Here is a 24,408-nt window from a genome sequence, read left to right as displayed (position 1 = left end):
ATTTCTATGAGCCTCAAATTTTTTAATCTACTAAATGAAATTGGTAGCAATTTCTTTGGTGTTGCATAGCTGGAGATTCTGAAACAAGTTCCGTCTGGATGGACTTTACTGTTGAAGAAATCCATTGACTTCAAAGGGCTGACAATGAGGATCACGGCCTGCAGAAGGTTTTTATGTTACTTTAATCAGCATTAATGAAGTAGGAGTTGGCCTTTAATATTTTTATGGAGACATAATGTGATGGTAAAATAGTAACAGATATAGCCAAAGAATCTTAATACATCTTACTTCTTGCTCTGTCTTTAACCCACATGGCTTTAGGAGAGCACATGTGTTTCACTTCTTGCTCATCCATCAGATTTCGAGTGTCTAAGTTTGAATTGTGTGAAAATAGCTTTTCACAGCCCTGGAAAAAAAAATTAATATAAAATCTTAGCAAATTAATACATTACTTCAATTTCATTAAATTCTTGTAAACTCATTTTACACATCTGCACAGACACACAAATTTTTAATGACAAATTCATTGCTTATAACCTGTTGCTGTATTTAACAGTATGCACTTTCTTATAAGAGGAAATGGGACTGGTCTGGGTTTTTTTTTTCTGAATGGGTTGTATGTGCACATTTAGAAATTGGGGGAGGGAGAAAAGGGAAAATCAACAAAAAAAGTGTGTATGCCAGTAAACCTTTTATAAGAGTGAAGAAATTACAATATTTAAACTAAATTTTTTCTTTTTCTTCGCTTTTAGGCAGCAAACCAGTAACCAGTCTTCTCATGTGGTGCCTGATTTTCTTGACAAACAAACTAAAAAGGTACTACTAAGTTTATATTCTAAAACAACATCCCATTATAACTTCAAATTCCTGAGTCCACAGTTCTGCAATGTGTTCATGTCTGCTTGGCATAACCATCTGAACATGAAACCGTTAGTGATGTTTTGAAGTCTTTGAGACAAAAGCCTGCTTGCTAAGAACTTTAGTTCTGTAGAGAGACAGGGAGGTACAGTGAATAAGAGAATCAAAAGGCTGGAAATTTGCTGCTGAGAATAAATGCTAGCTGCTCCCTGAGGTGATTTGTCTGTGCACTTCACTTTCTACAGATGTTAGAGACTCTTTTTTAGTAAGGACCTGAGGTTCTTTGGTAGCACTTTGATATCCTGCTTGAATTCAATATGTGAAATGGAGGAGTCGCTCTGTGACTTGGAGCACAGCATAGTCTTTGAAGTCTGATCCAATTTTTGCTGCTTACCATTTGATGTTGAAAGGATGAAATGGAGAAAATGTACAGTTTTTGCCAGTAACTCTGCTGAGCATATGTAAGATTAAAAAAACAAAATCCCTTGGATGATGTACTTAGAAATGTTAAGCAGATTAATACCTTCCTATAGCTTTTTCTAAAGATACAAATTAACTATGAGAGGAAATCAGCATACAGTGCATGCTATGATTTAACTGCATGAGGAAAGGGGATAAATAAGTTAAATGGAAAAAAGTAAACAAATGTTTGTGACACGGGTGCTAAGTCGGTGTTGCTGAAAGCCACAAGAATCTTGTGTAACTTAAATCTAGCATTAGATGCTTCAGAGAGTCTTGGAAAATAACAAGTTGCTCTCTATGAGATCACAGCTGTAAGTTATCATAAGCAAGTGGAATCAATACATTTCTTATGTGCCTAAACCAGCATTCTTTATTCCAGAATAATTTGGATGAGATTTCTGCTTCTCCATTTATTCTAAAACATTCATTTGAAACGAATGATTCGCAATCAATTAGCCAATCCCAGACAGTTGCAGACCATCAGTTGTCAGGTCTCTTGACAACCTGTAAAAAAGGAGGTAAGAAATATATAAAAGTAGCAGAGATATTTTGTTTACTGCTTATAAGCCACAAGTTGCCAGCATGTAACTTGCTTTATATATTGATGAGATCATTTAACAATTCGTTGAAAGGCAGAAACATAATAGAAAAACTTTCTTCTCTACACTTTCACTCTCGAAATATAAAAAAGCCCTTAAGTCTCTATATTACAGAGGCAAAAGTAAAATGATTTTTAAAATACACTTTCTGTTAAAAGTGTCATTACTAATCTCAAAATACCCTTTTAATGAAATCAAATCTACCTTCAAGAGCTTCAGCTTTCCTTTGCCTTCCAACCTCAGAAGTCAAAGACAGAAATGAAATCTCTCCTGTTGGGCAGAATGAAAGATGACTGGTTCGTTCACACACAGAGATTCAGTCAGCAGCACAGGAACATCGGCAATACTTCTACAATCATTGCAGTGCAATTTTTTAAATTTTTATTTGCTGTTATGTTCAGCAAGAGTTTCAAAACTTAAAGTAAAATATTTTGACATGTTTAAAATTTTACCTGGTTTATCTTTAGATATTCCAGGAAATCATTACTTATCAGAATACTTTTCTCTTATCATGGGTTTTATAATCATCCTATCTTTGCAAATCCATGAATGCAGACTTTATTACTAGACTGTAGAATAACTCTCACAGTTTAACATGAAGTAGATTGATAATGTGATATCTGTAACCAGAGCCAAAATGTATATGATAGTAAATTAATTTCTAGATTAATACTGAAAATTAGTTGTTTATAATGTCATGCTATTAATTAACATTACTGTTTGTTTATTTATTTAATGGGACACCTTTCATCTCCTAAATCTACAAATATTTATCTGCATAATTAAACTCCAATCCTGCAATTTATGTGTTTAAATTTTACAGAGTTCAGTAAAACGATTTTCAATGTTTAATTTCAATGTTCAATGTTTAATTTTCAATGTTTTACCTTTTCAATGTAAAGGTAAGATAGGTATTTATAGGCAACTTGTTCTGTTAATTCAATGGTTTTCTCTTTTTAAACAGGTATAATGTGCTTTCCATGCTAAAAAGTGAATAGTATTTAAACAGAGCAGATTGAGAAATCCATTCTTCCCTCCTCATGTATTTCAGTCCATATTGGTTTTGAATCCATAGTGTGGAACTGCAGGGAAAGTTTGCATTGCTATCTTAAATTATTGCATGTTAAATAATAAACCTGTCAAGCAGAAATATCTTCATTGCAGCAAATCCTCTTGAGGGAAGCAGTCAGGGCCCAAATCCATCATCTTTACTCTCACTGCATATTGTATGTTACCTTGCAACTGGTCTCCTTGAAATCTAAGACCTTGTGTCTGAGGTAAAACAATTAGAGTAAGACTGGCAGAATTACACCCTTAGCAAACATAATTCAAAACCCTTACTCAGTAATCTAGAGTGTCTTCAAAAATGTGAAATGATAGAAGAATAAAATTTGAAGAGGAGATAAATGCAACATTGATCTGAACTATTGAAGAGACATCTATATTTAAATGAATTAGCATGCAAATGCAGAGAAGTAAGGAGTTTCCTAGATAAGCATGAAAATATGCAGATAGATGATCATATAAATCACACTTCAGTGAGTAACTATTAAGAAGTAAACCTGGTGAGGAATAATAACTTCTTTGAGTGCTTTTAAAAGCACGGCTTGCATTCAGAGATGCAGATGCTTTCACCTGGTGCTCGGTCTGTATTCAGCTGTAGTGTATGAAGTACACTTTTAAGCAGGTAGTATTCCTACACCTACTGTGAAAACAAAGTGAAATAGGAAATATCTCTTTGGAACAAGAAAGCATGTATAAAAATATGTGAGCTTTACAGTGTCGGGTGATACCACATAAGCTGCTATTCACGCTAAAAAGCTGCCCAGTACATAGTCCAAACAATGCAAAGACTGTTATTTTTCATAGTGAAAAATTTTTCAGCAATGTTAGAGACTGGTTTTTAGTTCTCTGTAAGTTACATTACAGACAGCACTAGTCTGCCAGCTTGGTGGTGCTTGGACCTGAAATACAAAGGCCAGTGGGAAAGGGAATGTGACAGGTTTCTGCTCTGGTCCATGACCCAGTTATGAAGCAGTGTTGGTGTTTGCTTAAGGAATAAGACTGTATGCAGGCTTAAGCACAAAAGGAAGGACAGGCTGCTTATTTGTCTTGAGGCCTTCGTAGGTGAGGTCTAGTTCAGTCAAGAGGGGACAGAACACAAAAGGACAAAATGGTTGATATCACTTTGCGTGTTTTTGCATTAATCGAGCGGTCTGTTCTCTCATATCTTATCTGGCTGTCTAATAGCACGGGCTGCCTGTTCTTAATAACAGATTGGCAAAGGAAGAATAGAGAAGGATACTTCCACAAAAATCATGCAAAGACTATACTCTGTAATTAATACAGAGACAAAAGCCTCTTTTTCACATCAAAAGCCTTCTCACTGGGTCATAGAAAGACTGAGCAGTATGGCCAAACTGCAAGCACAGCTAGTGCATGCCTGTGTGCCTGTGCTGTGGTTCTGTAGAGTCACAGGGACTGGCTTTACCCTGCACAGACATTCCCCTGCACTCTGCCAGAGCACTAGGGCAAGACCAGTAGAAATGCTGAGGATTCCCTCCAACATTTCTGCTGTACACAGAGCCTGGGCAGAGAGTCCAGTCATTAGTAACAATTAAGTCAGAAGTTAATTATTCTAGTCACAATATAGAACTGAAGGAATCGAAATAATATAATCTCCAGAGGCCAAGTAGTGGTATTCTCATAGATGAGATAGAAAATGAGGATGTTTGAAATTATTAATGAAGAGTGCTTCATAGGGAATTGACCAATGTAACTTTGCTTCAAAGGTAAATGTGACAGATTTTCTGAGATGCAAAGGAAATACGTTTGCAAAAGGAAAGCTAATAGTATCTCTGCATTGACCAAACGATGATGTATTTTTTTTGCTTAGCACAGACATTTTGAACAAATGAGAAAATACACAGAGAGCCTCTGGCCGTGGACATTCTCTCGTGGGAGAACAATGTGACTTATGGATATGTTCAGTTTATGCCTTACACCCTACATTGCAATGCTGAAACTTTGTGAAAAGTAGAGAAATTTGCCATGATTCTGCGAGGTCTGGAAGTATAGTCTTCAGTGTTTTCTATAGCCACAGTCTGAGGCAGTGAATAGTCCATTTCAGTACAGCCTTTGATTTTAGATTCTTTAATCTTTTATATTTTCAAAACTAGTGGAAATTAGGGCTTGGCATGTTTCAGGCTGGAGTCCCATTAGTCAGTGACCCATTTTTAATGTTTTTCTTGCAATTTGTTGTTTTTTTTTTTTAATGTTGATAATTTTATCTCTTCCTTTCTGGTAAACCAATCATAAAATGGGATTTGGTGAATTAGCTGTGCTATGTTTGGAGAAATATATGAAGTCACTGGGTTTTGCACTGATGAAGGACAAGCAGATAATTAAATATGTCAAGTTAGTGCTTGATGGGGAGGCAAGCTGCTGCCCAACTTGCCCACTGTGGACAAGTTTTGGTAGGGGCATTGGAGACATTATTCCCAAAATGTTACTCTGTGGTTGTCATCACACAGATGATATTTACAGGTTCATCATCCTAAACAAGAAATTAAAAATAATGATGACTTCATTAGAAGTTCAGACTTAACTCCAGTTTTAAAGAAGTGATCCAACTTTAATGCTAAGAGGTATGATCATGTTAAAATACCCAAGCCAAAAAGAGCAGTGGCTTGGTTGTTTGATCTTTGCTTCAGAGTACAGTTTTCTTGGTGCCAGACTTTATCATTGAAAATACTTTAAACTGCCTCAATCCAAAGCACTGTCTTGATTCAATGTCTTGTGCTTGCAAGTGAAAGGTGCTTAAATATAGAGAAGTATGTTATACTGCATGGTGGTTTAATTTTGTAGTAGAGTTTTAACTCTGGTCTCATTTCATTCTTATTTTTACATTTTTTGAAAAAATGTTAATGACTGTGGCAAAGCAATAAGCAGTAGTGACTTGGAAATGGAGGCACTTTTTATGCTTGTATTCACAGAAATTCAATATCCCAGCATGACTGTGATATCATAGTATTAGAGTAAAGAACAGGAAGTATCTCACACCAAATGTGGTATCAAGATCTGGGTGTGCCTTGTAACAAAAGATGCCACTTCACTTTGTGCAAATAGAGAGAGATCAATCCAAGCCATTCAGCCGTTTGTGTAACTCAGCTTCCTATTTGATTTCATTATAACAAACCTTCCTTTCTAAGTAAAAACAAAACCACTACTACATATGTACTGTGAAATACTGCATGAACTTTCAACTGGTTTTCACTGGCAGAGGGGATGATATTGACACATAATGCCATTCCTTTGAGAATCCTATCACTCAGGAATTTAAAGGAAGGATTTTGTAATCTATTTAGAATTACTTTTGGTTGTTTAAACAGGACTTTCGTTTCATCATTTTTAAGCTCTCCACTGAGACTAATCTTACACTGAGGGAATATAAATCATGAAAAACTTGACCATAGTCAGTAAAATCATAACAGTGAGCAGAATCGAGTCTCTTGGTTATAAAAAATTGACATGAAAAGTTTTCTACATATCTGTGGTTTAGGGGAGTTTGGGACAAAAGGGTGTGGAGTGTGTCCTATGAGGAGCAGCTGAGGGAGCTGGGATGTTTAGCCTGGAGGAGGCTCGGGGGGATTTTATCACTCTCTACAACTCGCTGGAAGGAGGGTGTAGCTGGGGGGGTGCAGGCTCTTCTCCCAGGTAACCAGCGACAGGACAAGAGGTTATAGTTTTAAGCTGTGCCAGCAAAGGTTTATGTTGGACATGAAGAAGAATTTCTTCACAGCAAGAGTGATTAAACATAGGAATGGACTGCCCAGGAGAGTGGTGGAGTCACTGTCCCTGGAGGTGTTTAAGGAAAAGACTGAATGTGGTACTCAATGCTATGGTCTAGTTGACCAGGTGGTGTTCAGTCATAGGTTGGACTCAATCTCAGAGGTCTTTTCCAACCTAGTTGATTCTATGGTTGTGTTTCTATCATTATAGGAAAGGATAATCACCTTTCTAGGCTTGTGAGGCTGCATGGTTATGCATGCAGATGGATGCTTTTGGGGAGCCTGGTACTGTACATTGCATTGCACATGGTGAGACCGTAGGAGGGACCATCACCTCCCACCCAGTGGAAACCCTGAATTTTTGCTTTCTGGAAGTATGCAGGAGCCTTTCAGCTTCACTAGCCATTAGGGTGAGAAACAGTACTCATTTTCAGGATTTCAGTTCTTTACCATATAATTCAGTGGGAATTTAGAAAATCTAACTGCAAACATAAGTGACATCCGTTGCACTTCTCTCGGCCTTATGTAAATTTTTCAGCTGAGACTTGCAGTGATGATGTTTGCATTCTGAACGGATTCACCCATCAATGGTTTCTGTTAAATCTTTTGCTACTCTGTAATGGCATGATATGCTGCCTGAATTTTGTCAAAGTATCAGACCAACAAATCTGAAAAGAAATTGGCTGTTCATAAATCTTTCTTTACTGCACAGCTTCTTAATTGTTTTTTCCCCTCCAACAGGCAAAGACACAAACAGTGGCAAGTGATAAATACAAGCTTTGATTTGTTAAACACATGTTAGCTCTATGTTTAGCCCTAGGCAGTGAATTTCATTATAGACTGGTTTACTTCTGGATTGGTTATTGTGATTGCTTCCAATGCGAAAAGATTTGACCTGCAGCCATGACTGATTAGTATCAGAGGTGAGAGATAAAATAAGATGCAAGTAAACTGCAGAGATAAATTGCAACACAGTTCTCCAGAGACAACTCAGTACTTGTTCTATGTAAAACAAGTTGAAATTCAGCTTGTAATGACTACATTGTGATGAAAATGGATTCCAGAACTCTCTCGTTGAAATATGAAAAATACAATAAGAAATCCAAGAAATTTAATGAAGTTGAATAATAAGTACATGATAATGCTGTGCCAAAACACTGTAGGTTTTAATAGAGGTTCAATTTTTCCTTTTAACACGTAATGTTCACTGATCCAAGCTGCTGTTCACCTGTTCTTTCTCTTCATTTTCCATCCACAATATACAGGTTTGTTTGAATACTTCTTTTTGTTGTATCTTTGTGAGTAGTTAAGTTTTTTGTCATGCAGCACTTCACTATCCTGTTGTTATTGTTTGAAAATTCTTTTAAGTATTCCCTATCAGTCTTATTTTTGTTACTTTGCCACAGTTTGTAGTGCTCTGAATCAGCAGCGTATCTCAGATGACTGATGTACTCTGGCACATAGTGTTGCTCCTAATTCATTACTTTTCTGTTTCTGGAAGAACACACCATTTTTTCTGAGTAAACTTGTTTAGCGTTAGTACAGCAAAAATAACTCTAATAATATTTTCACAATGGCTTTTTTTTTTTTTTTTGCAAATTGCAGAATTTTTAAACTTTTTCTCACATCAGAAAACATCAGAAAATTTTAGATAATTTCTTTATTTCTGGGTATTTTGTAAGAAAAAGGCTAAGACCATTAATTGTTTGCTTTTATAGAGCTGTTATTTAATCTGCTAGCTGTATGTTACCAAACAATCTCTCAATGTTTGCTGGTATTTAAAAATCTGAATTCACTCTATTGAATTCCCCACAACTGAGTAGTAATAGCTGGATTTCACATCTTTCTAGAAGACACTGCATCTTTTCACAAATTATTTTTATAGTTCTTCATAGATACTGTGAAGAGATAACATGCTAGTAAAAGCAGTAACATAATTAATGTGATGTTGCAGAATGTTACATGAGGTGTGTGGGATAGCTCAGAAAGTACCATAACAAATTAACTTCTAATGTATTTTGTACAGGTTTGGATCTTTTTCCTCTCTACTAAATTTATTATTCTAGTGGATTGTGATTAGCTGCTGAAAATCATATACAGCTTAGTAGAAGCCCTAACCATGGCATATAAAATGCATGGTTGACCAATGCAAACAAAAAAACCTAAAATACTGAAACAACTCTGACAAGTACAGGATAGATACTGAGGATAAAATGTTTGTAACCACATATGTGAAGATGTAGATACTACAAGTTACTCATAGATACGGTTTGATAAATAGATATTCCATTCACTAAATCATGAACTGGTTCTGAGGCATTTGGGTGGAAAAAAAATTGCCTTACATGACCTCTTCATTAGCTCTGCTCATGACAATGATTGTATTACTTCTCTCTACTCACTGGAAGTATTTTGTATTTCAGTTCTCTCATGGATAGCCTCAGATGATTCTAATGATTATGCTGAGTAAAGCAATAGCCAATAGTAGCTTCTTGCAGTTAATTGGGAGCTTACAAAGCTCCCTTCTGACCCCAGGTGAGGATAATCTTTCTTGAGGCTCTTCCTTGCCTATGGAGAGAATTCCAGGAAGTAGTTGCTGTGCTCAAGTGTTGGCAGTACAGCAGAAAAGTAATGTCACACCCCCACCTTCCTGGCTTATAACACCTTTCCCCTGAGGGAAGGTCAGAGTACCAAAGTCACAGGAAGTATTGTTACTGATGCCAGTGGGAAAAAGAGAAGCTGCTTTCCTTTGTGTGGTCAGGCAGGCAACAAGCATATCTTAATCATAACACAACATGTGTAAAAGAAAGGTTTTATGAATTCTAATATTTCTTTTCCTAAAAATACCTCAGTACCTGTTCTTTGGCCTTAAGGCTTATCCTGCCTTGTACATGTGAAAACAAGAAGCACAACTGTGTAATTACTAAGTACTGCCTCTTGCTTGTCAGGTTGTTCTGCCATACCAGGCTAAATCTGACAGGGAGAATGCAGATGTAACTAACAAGCTGAATAGCAGTAAGAATACCCATGAAGATTTGATCATCTTTAATATTGATATTTTATATGTCTTTAATATATCCTTCTTCATCTGACTGTCTTACATTTTGTTGGGAATCAAATATAGATAATGCATGTGATTACCTGGTACTAAAACGTTGGAAAGCTGTGCCAGCTCTTTACCTTCAGTTACAACCAGTTTTTGTCCTAGGAGGAGCTTCTTCAATTCTTTGTCTGTGGCTTTGTGAGTGTAGTGCTATTCTTGGGACTCCATCACACCAATGTGCTTATGTTGCATCCTGCACACACACAAAAGTTACATTCAAAATAGGGAAAAAATATTACATTGTTCCAGCCTCTTTTTGTAGTTCTGGGATTTGCAAACACCAAAAATGCCCTGCAGCAAAGTGGTGCAATTGTTTTTTCTACATTCTTTTAATGTTGTTCTTTACTGCATATTCTTAGTCACAATAAAGAGCATGACTATCAAATGAATAACAGCAAGCTTGTCAGTTTGAAAGGGCTTACTTGGAAAGAAAAAAAACAAACCAACAAGTAAGTTTGCTGCAGGTCTAAAAAAAGCTAATTTTAGTAGCAGAATAGATAGGTGGAGTTTCAAAAATTAAGAACAACTAGTTGCCATAGTTAAAAATTGGTAAAAGGGCTACTTGTGTAACACAAATCTTTGACCTGTTGATTTCTTTTCAGAGACAGGAGAATTCAGGTCTGCATACTGTCTCGCCTAATGTCCCAAAAGGCCACAGGAATGAGGTGCTCGTTTGGACTAGCCCCTCATATTTTGCTCATCAGACTTTGAGACTAAGTGATATCAATTTCTTTCATCTCTTTGTTGTCAATGTGCTTCCAATTAATATTTCATTCATAAGAAACTGATAAATTGGAAGTTCTTAATCTCCTCAAGAGGATTTGCTCCTTGCCCTGGTATTCAGAACAGCTGTAAGTTCGAGTCTATAGTATATATCAGTTTTCTGACTGCATATCCAGGCTCACACTTTGTGCCTTTTGATCATTGATTTAGAGCCCAAGAAGGGTAAATTCCTCAGCTTCATATCCAGAGGAGTTTAACTATTTTAGAAAAATGAAATTTTGCGTGACTATATTTAGATATTTATTTGTAAACTGCAATCTACTTTAAAACATTCCCTGGGAAGAACATAGCCATCAGACAGCCGTAGGCAGATATGTCTCAGGGCATTGCAAATGAAGTAGAATTTTCATTATTGTCTTTCAGCATTGTAAGCAACTTACAACCTGAAACTTTCAAAATCAGATGGCCTCCATGGTAGTTGCATGCCACACAAGCTAATCATTGACACATATTGAAGAAAATCACTGTTAATTCACAGAACTCTCTCTTCTTGTCCCACCCACAAAATAAATATGCAGTCAGAAAGCATCTGCCAATTTTCTGCTTAAATTCTGTAACTTGTTTGTAGAATTGTAGTCACTTTTAGTGTGACTTGCAAGGAAAAAAAAAGAAAAAAAGAGGAACCAATCTAATTTTTTTTTTGAAAGAGATTATAAGTAAGGCAGAAAATGGTGACCATGGTGGATGACAATGCCAAACTTCACATGTAGGGAAAACGTGTGACAGACATGGAGAGACATCATGGAATTAAAACCAAGGCAGAAGTGGAGTGAAGAGGGAATATGCCATCAAAGAAGAAAACCTGTGCAGACAAGCATGATAGAGGAAGAAGCAAATGAGATGAAAAACGAATAAGATATTGTTCAATTTCAGTAAGAACTGAAGACTTGGTAGCCTTGGCAAATGTCCTGCTGCTTTCTGTAGCATTTCTTTGCTCATATCTAGTTTTCCAGGAAACGTATAATTCTAGTTTAGAGCATTTGAAAGGAGAATTACAATTCCTTCTCTGTTTTAAAAGGTAAAATCTTTTGAATGGCTATACTTACCAAACAATTTTCTTTGCTGTACTGACCAGAGTATTGCATCCTAGTTTGCAACACTTTCTGTCATTATTTGCAACATTGTTTTTTTTTTTTTTATGCTTAGGAAGCCTGTGTCTCTGAAAGGGTAGAGCATTAACTGGTCCAAAATCTTTGAAAATAAAGAAGAGACCAGATGAAATAAGGGAAATTTTCCCTTGTGTAATAACAACCTTTTCTTCAGTGATCCTTTTTTATGTTCTGTTTATGAACTTTGGAAGCTAACCAAACAAACAAAAAAAAAGATAACAAAGAATGTAAGTATCTATTGTCTCATCAGGAGAAGAGACAAGGTAAAACACAATACTCTAGATAGTACAGTGAGTTACACAATTAATTCAGCCTTAAAGCAAATTTCTAGAAGTTAACAGAGACAGGAGGAATTGAGATTGCCCCCGCTGGATTTCTAAGACTTACAGTCTTACATTCTGTATTTCACTATTACATCCCTTGCAGCTGTACAACCATGATGTTTTTGTCTTTGCACACAAGGACTGAAGACATTTTCATTGTTATTTCATAATGTTATTTTCAATTCCTCTGTTTGTGCTCATCTCCATGTTCAGTGTTGGACTTAAGCAAAAGCTTTACATTCTTAAATTTAGTGATGTTTAGTGTCTAAAGTGGCAAGCCTAAATTCATTAATCTGTGACTTTATGACCTATGATCAAACCTATGACTATTACTGTAAACCTTTGAGAAGGACTTGAGTGTTCTCATGGATGGAAAGCTGGACATCAGCCAACAGGGTGAGCTTGTAGCCCAGAAGGCATGGCTCCATCAGAAGAGGTGTGGCCATCAGGTCAAGGAAGGGGATTTTTCTCTTTTACTCTGCTCTGATGAGGCGTCACCTAGAGTGCTGTGTTCAGCTCTGGGGTGCTCAGCACAAGAAAGACATGGACATGCTGGGGTGAGTCCAGAGTGGCCATGAAGATGGTGAGAGGGCATGAGTGCCTCTTCGACTAAGACAGTCTGGGAGAACTGGGGTTATTCATCCTGGAAAGAGAAGGCTTCAGGGAAATCTCATTGCAGCCTTCCAGTTCTTTAAGGGGGCTTGTGAAAAAGAGGGAGAGCAACTTTTTGCATGGGCAGATAGCCATAGGAGAAGGGGGAACCATTTTAAACCAAAAAAGGACAAATTTAGATTAGAAGTTAGGAAGTTCTTTACTCAGAGTGTAGTGAGGCACTGAACAGTCTGCTCAGAGAAGTTTTGGGTGTCCCTTCCCTGGAAGTGTTCAAGATCAGGTTGCACAGGGCCCTGGGCAGTGTGGTCTGACGGGTGACATCCCTGCCCATGGCTGAAGATTGTAACTAGGTGATTTTTAAAATTCCTTCCAGCCCAAGCTTTCTATGATTCTATGGCTTTCTGCATCTTATCTATCTTTCCAAATGTAGTGGAATGTTGGCAAGAGCTTTAAATCGAGTTCACAGTATTCTAGAGCTTTTTGTGGTAGCTTCTTTACATCTTATGATTACACAGGGTGATCCACAGCAGAGGATGTGGATGTGCCTTTCTTTCTGGACATAATTCTTTAAAAGTAACAGCTTTCAGCTCCATTGATAATTGCTTTTGAGAACCAGAACCAGATTTATTGTTTGAGTTAACAATTTAGGATCAATATTTAGGTCAGCCTTTACCAATGGGTTATCAAGATCTTTTGTCCCTTGTTGCTGAATGAGTGTGTCCCAGATTGGTGGCTGGGTAAAGCCTTTAGCTAGTGAAGTAATAATACCAAAAAAACCTTACTAGAAAAAAACTTTCTTTGTGTTCTTATGTTCTTTTTTTATGCGCTGTTAAAAAATAAAATAAAATTAGTGGCAGATGACATACATATGCACTCAATATTGTCAAATGCTGCAAATAAGAAATCCCAGGAATAAGAGCTGCATTGTCTGCCTTTAGGTTTGTAGTTGCTTTACTGTAGTCAGAAAAAACCAAACTTGGGAAGTACATGTGCTCTGTAAGACAGCTGAGTTTAACTGTAAAGGAGTTAGAGTTGTGTCTACCATGTGCTTTGCAAGCCAGTTGGAAAATTGCAAGTGCTGAGTTGATGCAGGACGAATGTCTCTCATAACCTCTGAGAAGGTACAGCAAAGGAAGATGTCCCTAATATCTCCAGAGGTTGCTCCAGTTCAATATCAGCTGAAAATGGGAAAGACTAGAGGATATAGGAGAAATATTATTTCTCAGGGACTGCAGCCCTTTATCCTGGTGGCTTTTGTTCAGGTTTGTGCTGCCCTGCCTTAGAATGATTCCTATCCTGAGACAAGTAGGAACAAAGAAATGGAGCTGGCTCTGCATGCAGTCAGCAGGCCCTCTGTGCTAGGGATGTTCTTTTTCTCTGAAGAGGCCTCAGGGCAGCTCTAAATTGGGGCTATTATGCTCAACATCATCGTGCATCTTCATGCTGCACCATGAACAAGCATGGCTGGTCTGTAAATCTAGCCTATTGTATCTGGATTACATTTGTTAAACTAACACTTGGGGTTTTGTCTGGCTTTGCTCATACCCATACCGGAACATTGAGTAAGAACAGCAAATCAGAAACAAAAAACACCAGTGTTTTAAAATATTGCTCCCCCAGATTTCAGCCCCAAGTGTTTTTTATATAAACATTTTGAATTGTGGCTGGATTTTTGACCAGATTGTTTCCCCTGAAGGATCTTGTGAAACAAAAACAAACTGAACAAAACAAGTTTTGGTGGGATGGGTCTGTGCTTGTTTTCATGTTAGCTGATGACAAAGCTCAGAGCAGGAAGGCAGCAGTGTGCTGGTGTCTGGTGTACATTGTGTTCTGCATATTCCCAGCCAACTTGCCAGGAGTGATCTAGAACTGAAACAAAAATCCATTTTCACTAGGGCGGAGGAAAAGAAGTCATTATTAATCTAAAATAATTTGGCTATTTTGAAACAATAGAGTTGGTTGACATGATATCCTGCTAGTGGCTTCTTCTCATGTGAGTGTGTGGCCTGTGACAAGTTAGGAAGGTGAGCACTTTTGAGAACTATCCTATCTCTTGTATGGCCCATGGAAGTAATTTATATTCTATCACTGTGCCCTCTGTGCTTCAGTGTGGGTATATAATTTCACAAAGGAGATGAGGAAGTGGTTAGCTTTAGCATGAAGCTGTTTCCAGTGGAATTCCAAGGATATATTTATGTGAGTGTGCCATGCATCATGGGATTGTAGTGAAGAAGGCAGAAGGTTTCCACATCCTAGTGATGAAAAAAAATGGAAAGTGAGGAATGTTTTGTTTGTAATAGCTGTTTGAATTTATTTTAATGGGGTCACTTCCATTAAATCCTGTAATGCAGTTTCTGTAGATGCTGTATCATTGAGCAAAATCTGCTACCTGAAGCAGTGGTGAGAGTGGGATCCCACTGTGTAGTGTTGTGCTTAAGTTTCAAGAGAGGAGACTGGGTAAAAGTGATACAGATTGTTAATGGTATTGCTTGTCAGACTTTTTATTTAGCTTCAAATTTGAAAGAGCTACTCCTTTATTTCTAAACCTTCACATTTGCATCCCTTTGATATGAAATACTTGTGAACTAACTAGAGAACAGAGCTGTGAGTTCAGTAGCCAAGAGATTCTTGATTTATTAACATAGAATTTCACAGGCTTGTGTGCAACATCTCCTTGTTCTGCATATAACAAATGCAGCAGCCAGAGGCAGAGGTTCATCACAAAGGTCCCAGTACTTCAGGGTGTGGCAGTGGTTACCCACACATCTTGTTTAGCATTATAACAGTCATTGCCTAAGTAAGACCATTCAAATTTTAAAAAAAAATCAAAATCTGAATTCGAAATAACTGCTTAGAATTAGATGTTTATAGAACAACTTGAAAAGTAAATGGGTTGAACAGTATAGACAATATAGCATGGCTGTGAACAGACTTTCCTATTTGATAGTTTTGTTGTTTAAGACAAAGTTATATATATCTGTGTTGTGAAACAGTAATGAGCAGTAATTACGATTTAAGTACATAAAGCATTTAAACTGTAGTAACTAACTGCTGCATTGTCCCCTACAGTGCCATTAAGACACTTAAAGGGGAAATTTAAATTACTTCTAAGACATTCTGCTACCTAGTTACTCTAAACACAGTTGGGTATATACAGTTGCTGCTTCAATTACTAACACCTTACTAATTATGCTTTTGCAAGTAACTGTGGGAAAACATTTTAATTTAGTTGCATAGAAATTTCAAAATAATATTTGTGGTGCTTATCAGACTCCTGAAAATTTAAGAACTCTGATGTGCCTTCTTTTTGGTATATGTCTATGACTATGGCCTACAGATTTATGTGAAATGTGTTGAATTTTTAGTGTGGTCTTTTGCAAGATGGCATTTGAAAAAAGAAGTCTGCACTGAACTGGTGAGTTAGGCTATATCTGCAGTTAGAAGACTTTGAAACTGTAACTGTACTGCAGATGTATGTCAACAAATTTCCTTTCTGGAAAGACATGCATCATAGAGAAGAAGTTCTTAAAGCAGTTTGCCAAATGGATTGAGTTGGCCAGGTCAAAAAAACAACAGTGTTTCTGGCTGAGGACTTCTGCCATTCCAGATGATGTCAAGAAATAAATGCATTGGTAGCATTTGCTGGTATAGACTATGCCTTAAACTAGACTGTTATTCAGAGCAAGGGCCTTTTTTTTTTTTTTTTTTTTTTTTTCTTTCACTGCCCTTATTGCTATGGACCTTCTGCTTGGTGTACACCCTGGGAAGTCATGATTTATACGTTGTACCACAGGATTAAAGAGCTCAGGCTCAGGTTTTCATTTTGACTGGACCCTGCCAAGCACGGCCTTGTGATGCAATTTAAAGAGGAGTGATGTGTGCTCTTAGATGTATTTGAATAAGCACCAGTATTTTGTCCTGTAGATTCCTAAAATAACTGAAATAAAAATAAAGTTCTAAATATATCAGACTGTCAGGTTTTGTGTCCTGTACTCAGAGCTCAGTCAAGACAGTGGAGAAGGTTTCAGTAGATTTTGGATAAGATCAGAAAAAAAATAAAAATACGAGGATCTAAGTGGATCCTGCTGTGCCAAATTTCCCAAAACATGCCTTTTCTGATACTGAGGAACAATTTTTAATTTTTTTTCCAAACAGTTTTCCTGTGGTATTTCTCAGCAGACACAGAGTTTTCAGGGCTGAAAGGTAGGGAATGAATACCTTACACAGGCACTGCACACATGCTCTGGGGCAGGCAGTGTGCTTGCAGCTGTGCAGCATCCTCCCTCCACCTCTCAGAGCATGGTAGTACTGAGTAAGGTTTGGTTTCCACAACTGCATTTGCTTAATTTATCCTGAAAACTCTCGGCATACACTTCAGCAGTATAATGTAGGTAGGGAAATTTGACAGGGCTAGCTAAAAATACTATATATTGTAGGAAGAGCAAATATAAAATGATTGGCTAGACTTCTGTTTTCAGACTAATACATTCATGAACCATATTCATTCAACACTAAATCCAAATGCTTCCCATATCGTGGGAGATTATGTACAGTGTGAACAGAGGCCAGTCTCGTGTATCCTCTTTGCCCTTTTTTTGTATTGCTAAGTCCCATAAGTTTCTCCTTTCTGCTTAACCATAACGTGCAGACAAATGGAAATGCACGCAAATGCAAGTCTATTCATCAGCAGTGTGCTATGGTGTTGGAAGAACTATAGATTAATTAAGATAACAGGATATTCTGTAAACTTGAAAATAAATCACTGTGTTTTTAATGTCTTACATTGAAGGCGAGTTTTTAAAAAAACCTACAGTGTTCTTCTAAGGCAGTGCATCTGGAATTAGCTCAACCTGTGAAAACATTCTTTTCCATACAGAAATTAAACTCATTGACCCCTTTTATGTACATGTTCTTTGATGGCCTTTTGCTACTTTTAATGTCAATTTTAGGTACAGCTGAAGCTTAGCAACTGCAGTTTACGTGGTCATTATATAATTCATCCAGATTGATCAGGTTAATATCTGATTTTTCAAGATTTCCTCACAATTCTGGAATTTCAGCAATGCAGATATTTTACTTTTGCCCAAGGCAATAATAGATGTGGTGTGCAAACACTGCTTTAAAGAGGGTGTCTGTCTGCTGATTTACATATTTTAAAAGTATTAAGATCAAAAGTAATGAGAATTTAATCCATATGGCATGTAAAAGATAAATAGGAATATTAATACTGTATCAAATACTAATTAAAGGAAACACCAGTCCTATTTTTAAAATCTTGCATGCAGATGAAAAAGAAGTCATTGCAAAGTTAAGATCTGGTTCTTAAAGAAATTAAGAATTTTTTTCAAGGCCAGATTGTAACTGAGACTGGGTTCATATGCTGGGCTATATTCTGTTTGCATAGTACTTCTCAGTGTCACTGGAGTACCCCTTTTTTTCGAAGTATCTCATGTGGTTCTAAAACTGAAAACTGCCATCAGCTTTACTACCAGCTTTTAATATGGAAATTCCCTTTCATTGTCCAAGAAGCTGAAATACCAGTGTTTTCTAATGCCTAAGTGTACATGTCTAGGCTCTAAAATAGCTGATTCATGGGAATCCTGTTGGATTTTGGTCAAGTCTTGAGTGTGGATTGTAGCAGGGGGTGAAGAAAATGTTGTCATCTCCTTCAAAGAAAACCTTAGACAGGAGTAGTCAAGATGAGCCATAAGTTTTCTGTGTCTTTGGGCTAGACTAAACTTCTGTCCTTCACTGTTACGGAATTTGTAGGTGAAAGTACCTTGGGATGTGTGTTCCTGGCAGAGTAACAAGTACTCACAAAAACTGGCAGTGGTTGTACTGGAGTTAGAAGCTTTAGTGCAGTGCCACCCTAACACTCCACACACACAAATCAGCCATAGCTAGACATGTATGTATCACAGAGATACATTTAGAGCTTCATTATTTCTAAGACTGTGGACCTTCAGATCTCTGTTAAGCCTTCGTTATAAATATTAAAAGATAGGGTATACTTTTAACAGAGGAGTTGGCTTGCAGTGAAAAGTTTCCTTTGAAATATGAGAAAAATAAACAGGGAGAGCTTATAACAAGTTTTGCTGGTACTGCAGAGTCTTGTAAATGAAAGAATAAATTTATCATTTGCTGTAGCAGCCTGAAAAAAACTTAGAGTGAATAACTAGAGTGATTTTTCTTCATTTGCCCCTTGAAGAATATGTGTACACCAAAGCTGTCTAGACACAGCTGAGCCTGCCAGAGTGGAGAGAAAAGTCTAGAATGTTAAATCTTGCTTAGTCTTGTGTATTACTCAAACTCTAATTCTTTCCTGTCGGTCTGTGGTTCCTATGTTTTTCTATATAACTACAGCAAGTAGTTATAAATCACTATAGAGTAAATCTTGCCCTCCACAGTTCATTTGAGAAAATGAGCTATGATCAGTAGACTGTTTACTGCTTAGAGGTGGCAGTGACTCTACTGTAGAAGACAATAAGACACTCTGCAGATTGCATAAACCTCCAGTGTTGCTACTGTGTTCCCTTCAGCCAGATCAGAGTGGTCAGGACAAAGTTGTTTAGGCAGCGGATCAGCAAATCACAATTCTTCTGCAACCTTCCATCCACTTTGAAAGTGCTACACCATTCTAAAGAAAATGGTACAGCCACACATCAAGCATGGATCAGTTATTCCATGCATGCATGGAGCAAAATTGTCCAGGAGCTGTCCTCTTATTCCAAGAGGCAATTTGATGTTGAAGGAAAAATGCGGTCAGCTAGAGAAAGGATGTGAAGGAGAGTGCTGTAAAACATTCCCAGCTGCATGTATGTAAAGCCAGTTTAGCCAATCTGACAGATCATAAGTGGGGATATGCATCTGCTTCTTGTCCTCTTCCAGGAAATATTAGGTAGATGCAGTAATTGCACACTGTGCCCCTTCTTTGCAGCCAGTCTAAGGGTCATTTCGCAAAGGTACCAGCCTGGGTACATCTAGAAGAAGCTGAGCTTTGTCCTGGGTAAGTTAATGCTTTTTTCCCTCAGTTATAATTTCAGATATCTGGCAAGAGTGCATTGGCTCTGTGCCTTCTGAGTCACGGTCTCCCTGGGAAGGAAGGATGTGGTTAAGCTCACTGAAGTTGTTTTGTGGACTGCTGAGTGGCTACAGGGCTTTGTATCCCAGGTGTGGGGTTTTTTCTGTTCACTTTCCTGCAGAATAGGAATAGTTTTTAATACTTCGTGTGTATTTTGTAAAAGGCCTTTTAAATATTGAATACATTTTCGTTTTCCAGCTGGAAAATTAAAACATAGCAGTGTATCATCACATGGTTCATTCAGTCTTGAAGCAATTTTGAAATGTTAACCGAAAAAAATCTATCTGCCTTGGAGCATTTTTTACTTCAAACATTCCATGAAAATATTTTCCTGAAACTCTTTAAGTATTTCCAAATATTAAAGAAGAGAGATGACTTTCTGAATATTAGTGATGGGTAATGCAGATTGTGTCAAGTTCACATTTAAAAAAAAATAAAGTAATGTAAGCATTACAGTGGGGGGAGAATGACCAGTATCACTTGTCACTGGCACAGGCTGACACATTGCCAATGCCAATTCACATTCTGACAGAGGTATTGTAGACACCAAATAAACAGGTAAGCAATTTTACAAGCAGAGACAAGAACCAAAGAGAAGTAAGCAAGTGGCACAATGAGTAATTTTGGAAATAAATATACAGATAGGTATTTTCTTCCCTCCCCACACCATTCCTTCCTCAGCCCCATCTTGGTTTAGATTTTGAAATGGGTTCTAGTAGCCATGCCTTCATTGCCCTTTTGAGAGCTAGGGAACAGTAAATGATGGTGATTGGAAGATGGATAATCATCTTTTCCCTTCAAGACAGGATGATTTCCTGAAAAAGGAAGGTTTTTCATTCCTATAGTGTAGTACCTGTGGATATATTTAGAATGTACTGTTGGCTCTGTATCTATCAGATAATAAAACTCATCTTGGATCAGCCTTAAGGTTAGCTTGGTGACCTCTAGAAATTTATTAGGCAGAAGTTTATTCTTGGAGTTTATTGTGGTTCTGAACCTAAATGCTTTCTTTACATCCTTCCTTGACTTCTTTAGTTTTTGTCTGGATAATTCTTAGCCCTGTCCTTCAGCTAGAGGAGCAAGTACTTCCTAATCCCTGCCTATGGATTTAAAAGATCTCTGCTTCTTTCAGGGGGCAGCTCAGAAATCTGAAGCCCTTATCCTCATCATATCCTCCTCTGTATTTACGATAGCTTTAATCTGTCTTCCAGGAAAAAAAAAAATAATAGATTCTGGTGGACTTCTACTTGGAGATGAGCCCAAATGAGTAGATCTGGATTGAAAATATGCTAATCCTAGAGCACACACTACTTCCTAAGGAAGGTGCCTGTGTTGCCTTTGGGCTGTGCTTTCCAATCTAATTGCAAGACAAGGACAGTCCCCCAACGCCTCTGTGTAGTAGAAGTTCCTTCTGTGAGCCTGGGTTGTGTAACACCTCGTGTTTACAGGTCAGAATGCTAGGCTCTAGTGTTTGCTGTGGATCAGTGTCATTGGCACAGCACTATTGAGCTGGGTCACTAAGGTAGCAAAGGAGCATCTCAGTCAACTCAGGTAATACTCAAGAACAAAAACTCATTCAAACTGTACTTGGCACAGCCATTTCTTCCATGCTTGGCCAGATCTTTTGCAGGACACACTATCATTTTATTGAAACCTGGATTCTCAGTACAGACATGTGTGGATTTTTCTGCCTTTGGGATAAAAGGCTTCCAGAAGACTCTGACCACTAACTGGTAGCTATGTGTGTGATATGAGTATTACTGATCATTTGTAGAAGTCAATCTGTGCAAAGCATAGTCTGAGACATTTTTCATGAATCTCTGAGCATAAAAGAGGTTTTGAATATTGAAGTGTTCCTGAGGTTCAGGCGCTATCTTGCTAGATGGAGAGGATATTGTAGCTGGTGTCTGATGCTGGAGGAGGTCTTTCCTGGGTGTTAGATGCTGCCAGTTTACAGAGCAGCTCAGAGAAGCAGCCTGCAATTTCTTCAGCCTCCTCATTCTTGTGCCTAGGCACTGCAAGATGCCTCTGTGTATGTTTAGGTTTATTGGTTTGTGGGGGATGTAATGCTTAAGAATGACAGCATGCCCAGAGAAGCTATGGATGCCCCATCCCTGGAAGTGATCAAGGCCAGGTTGGATGGGGCTTTGAGCAGCTTTGTGTAGCAGAAAATGTCCATGCCCATGGCATAGGGGTTGGAACTCAGTCTTCAAGGTCACTTCCGACCCTAACCAGGCTATGATTCTCTAGAAACTTCCCTTAATGCAAGCTTTCACTTATGAGGAACAAAGGTATCTTTGAGGAATGCAGGATATAATAAGCCTGTACTTTATTTAATCATAGTTAAAGGAAAATTAAATGAAAAATTTTTATTTTATTTCAGCATACTGCCTAGTTCTCTTGACCAACAAAATCAGGGACAAAGGCTTTTCTGTCTTTATTCTCATTTCACAGCAGAATATCAGCTAAATGAAGTTTTTTTAGTGACTTGATTGATCATTTGATATCTGTTACAATTTTTTATATTTTTATACCACTCATGAATATACCTTTTGAATACTCCTCTCTGTTGATGGACTTCATCTGAACTGAAAAACATAGGCATCATATCATGTCATTTTTCACTGGAAATGCCAGTTGCTGCAGTGTTACTCCCTCCAATGTTCACAGGTAATTCCTGTTCCTACCACCACAATTGGGTTAAACACAAAAGCAAAAGGCAAAGATTTCTTTTCCTAGCAGGCTGGGGATGGCATGGTACTTAACACAAATTTTAAAGGAGTATAAACAAGAATAACTAATGCATAATATTTAATAACATATGGTTCCAAAACTATTTGTATACAAACAAAATAGTTCAATGAATACAGCTAATTACTAGCCTCTGAAGCAGACTAGAGATGGCAAAAATGAATCAATTTAATAAACAGCTTAAATGACCTTTAAAATAGGCATTGAGCTTCACTTTAATGACCAGGCAAATAGCAATATATTCCATCTTTGGGGCATCTGAAGTTTGGAACAACCCAAAGATTCTTGTTAAGAGTAAGAGTTGTGAGAAAAGTTTTCCTTTTGTGTGCAAACAGAGATATTGCAGTGTGAAGTTACACCCATATGGGTCAGCAATGAGAGCTGCAAGTGGGTACCTTAGCTCTAGGCAGCTTGGCTTTCCCGAGCTGTGAGGAGTCAACAGAACTGTGACTGCCCAACTACCCCCAGTAGGAATTTGTTCACCGAGGCAGTTGCCTGCTCAATCCTGAGTAGTGCAGCCACCCAACATATGACAAAATTCCAATAATAATTATATTGCAATTTAATTCAGAGCATTTAGAGATGAGCTGCTTTCATTGCTGGATAGATGTTTAACCAGTTGTGTTCAGCACACTTACAAAATCCATTTGCTAAAAATATAAAACCTGTTGCCTGATTTTGTAGGCTTTTTCCTCTCTCACTCCCTCATCCAGGGAATGGTGAACAATGTAGGACCAGGAGTTATGAGTAGAAATCCTGTATCTCAAAAACCTAAGGGCTGTAAAGGCATCACCAAAAAATGCTCAGAGCATAATTGCCCTGAGAATGCCTTATCAGCACCAACATGCAGCTTGCTATAGTTAAAACTTTTAAAGCAATTCCAGCTATGCTGCTGTCCTAGTATGATTCAGAAAGCTGAGCACATGGAGCACACTGCAGAGAAAGCATGCCCTGAGCAGACTCAGCCAAGGAGAAGAGATGACAATGAGCCTATGCATCAGCAATTGTAATTACCTAGAAAAGGCTCAAAAAATATTATTGATGCTGCTTCAAGCCATGGGTAAAATGGCAACTGCAGTGAAGTTGCTTCATAGTCTTCTCTTGTCTGTGTATGGAGGGAAGATTCTAGTCCTTCTTACATTCATCTCAAGCAAATCTCAATTACTTGGAATTTGTTCAGGAGAAGGGTAAATTTTACCCTGAAAGAATTAGGAAGCATTATAGATTCAACATATGGGACCATATGTCATTTGTATTGTTTCCAAATGTTTCTTTCTGAGCTTTTTCCCTCCATTGCAAACAGATTATTTCACCACACATTGTCTAGAGAAGGGGGCTTCATATTCCCATTTCTTTCATTTAGCCACTACTAAATCTGTATCAGTTTCATAATATTGTTTTTCAACATTATTTCATCCTTTGTCTCAAACATGCCCTCCATAAGTGTGGTTTGAGGCCAGTGCTTTTAATATGTTGTTCAGGCACTGCCAAAGTCAATGGCAGAAACAGAGAATACAAGCAGAGATGGTCCTAAACCAAAATATTCCACTTGTTTATAAGTCTGTTCAAAATCAAACCAAGCCTTTTGCTTGACCCTTAATAGAGGGAAACCAGCAGTGATGTTTGATCATGAGTCTAATTAAACTAAAATTGGAGATGTATAGATTCTTCCTTCTCTTTGCTATGCAGATCAATATTCTCATGTAATGTAAATTGAGCTGGTCTTTATCTCCCTCTTTTCCTGTTATGTTCTACTCCAGCCTTGGAGAAGAGCTCTGGTGTCCAGTGACATCTGTTCTAAATCATGTTTTGGAAAAAATGTAAATACAGAAAACTTGAGGTCAGACCCAGACAAAGCACTGGGCTAGTTCCCAAGGTCTCTCTACATCTGGGTTTGTTTGATGTCAGGAAGGCTGTCCACAGAGTCTTCTGTGGTG

At 37.7% G+C, this 24,408-nt stretch overlaps 1 protein-coding gene across 1 annotated transcript in view; it reads left to right on the top strand.

Moving 5' to 3' along the window:
• The window catches only part of MYO3B (myosin IIIB), a 207,385-nt gene that overhangs the window by 144,301 nt on the left and 38,676 nt on the right, over positions 1–24,408 (top strand). The window contains exons 34-35 of the mRNA XM_058809484.1: positions 753–816; positions 1,700–1,838. Of these exons, the coding sequence (XP_058665467.1) occupies positions 753–816; positions 1,700–1,838 (203 nt within the window). The remainder of the gene's footprint in view (positions 1–752; positions 817–1,699; positions 1,839–24,408) is intronic.

The sequence above is a fragment of the Ammospiza caudacuta genome, chromosome 8, assembly GCF_027887145.1.
Source record: "Ammospiza caudacuta isolate bAmmCau1 chromosome 8, bAmmCau1.pri, whole genome shotgun sequence".
In the NCBI taxonomy this organism is placed as follows: Eukaryota; Metazoa; Chordata; class Aves; order Passeriformes; family Passerellidae; genus Ammospiza; species Ammospiza caudacuta.
Note: the sequence above shows the minus strand (reverse complement) of the source record. Positions and strands in the feature narration are given on the sequence as shown.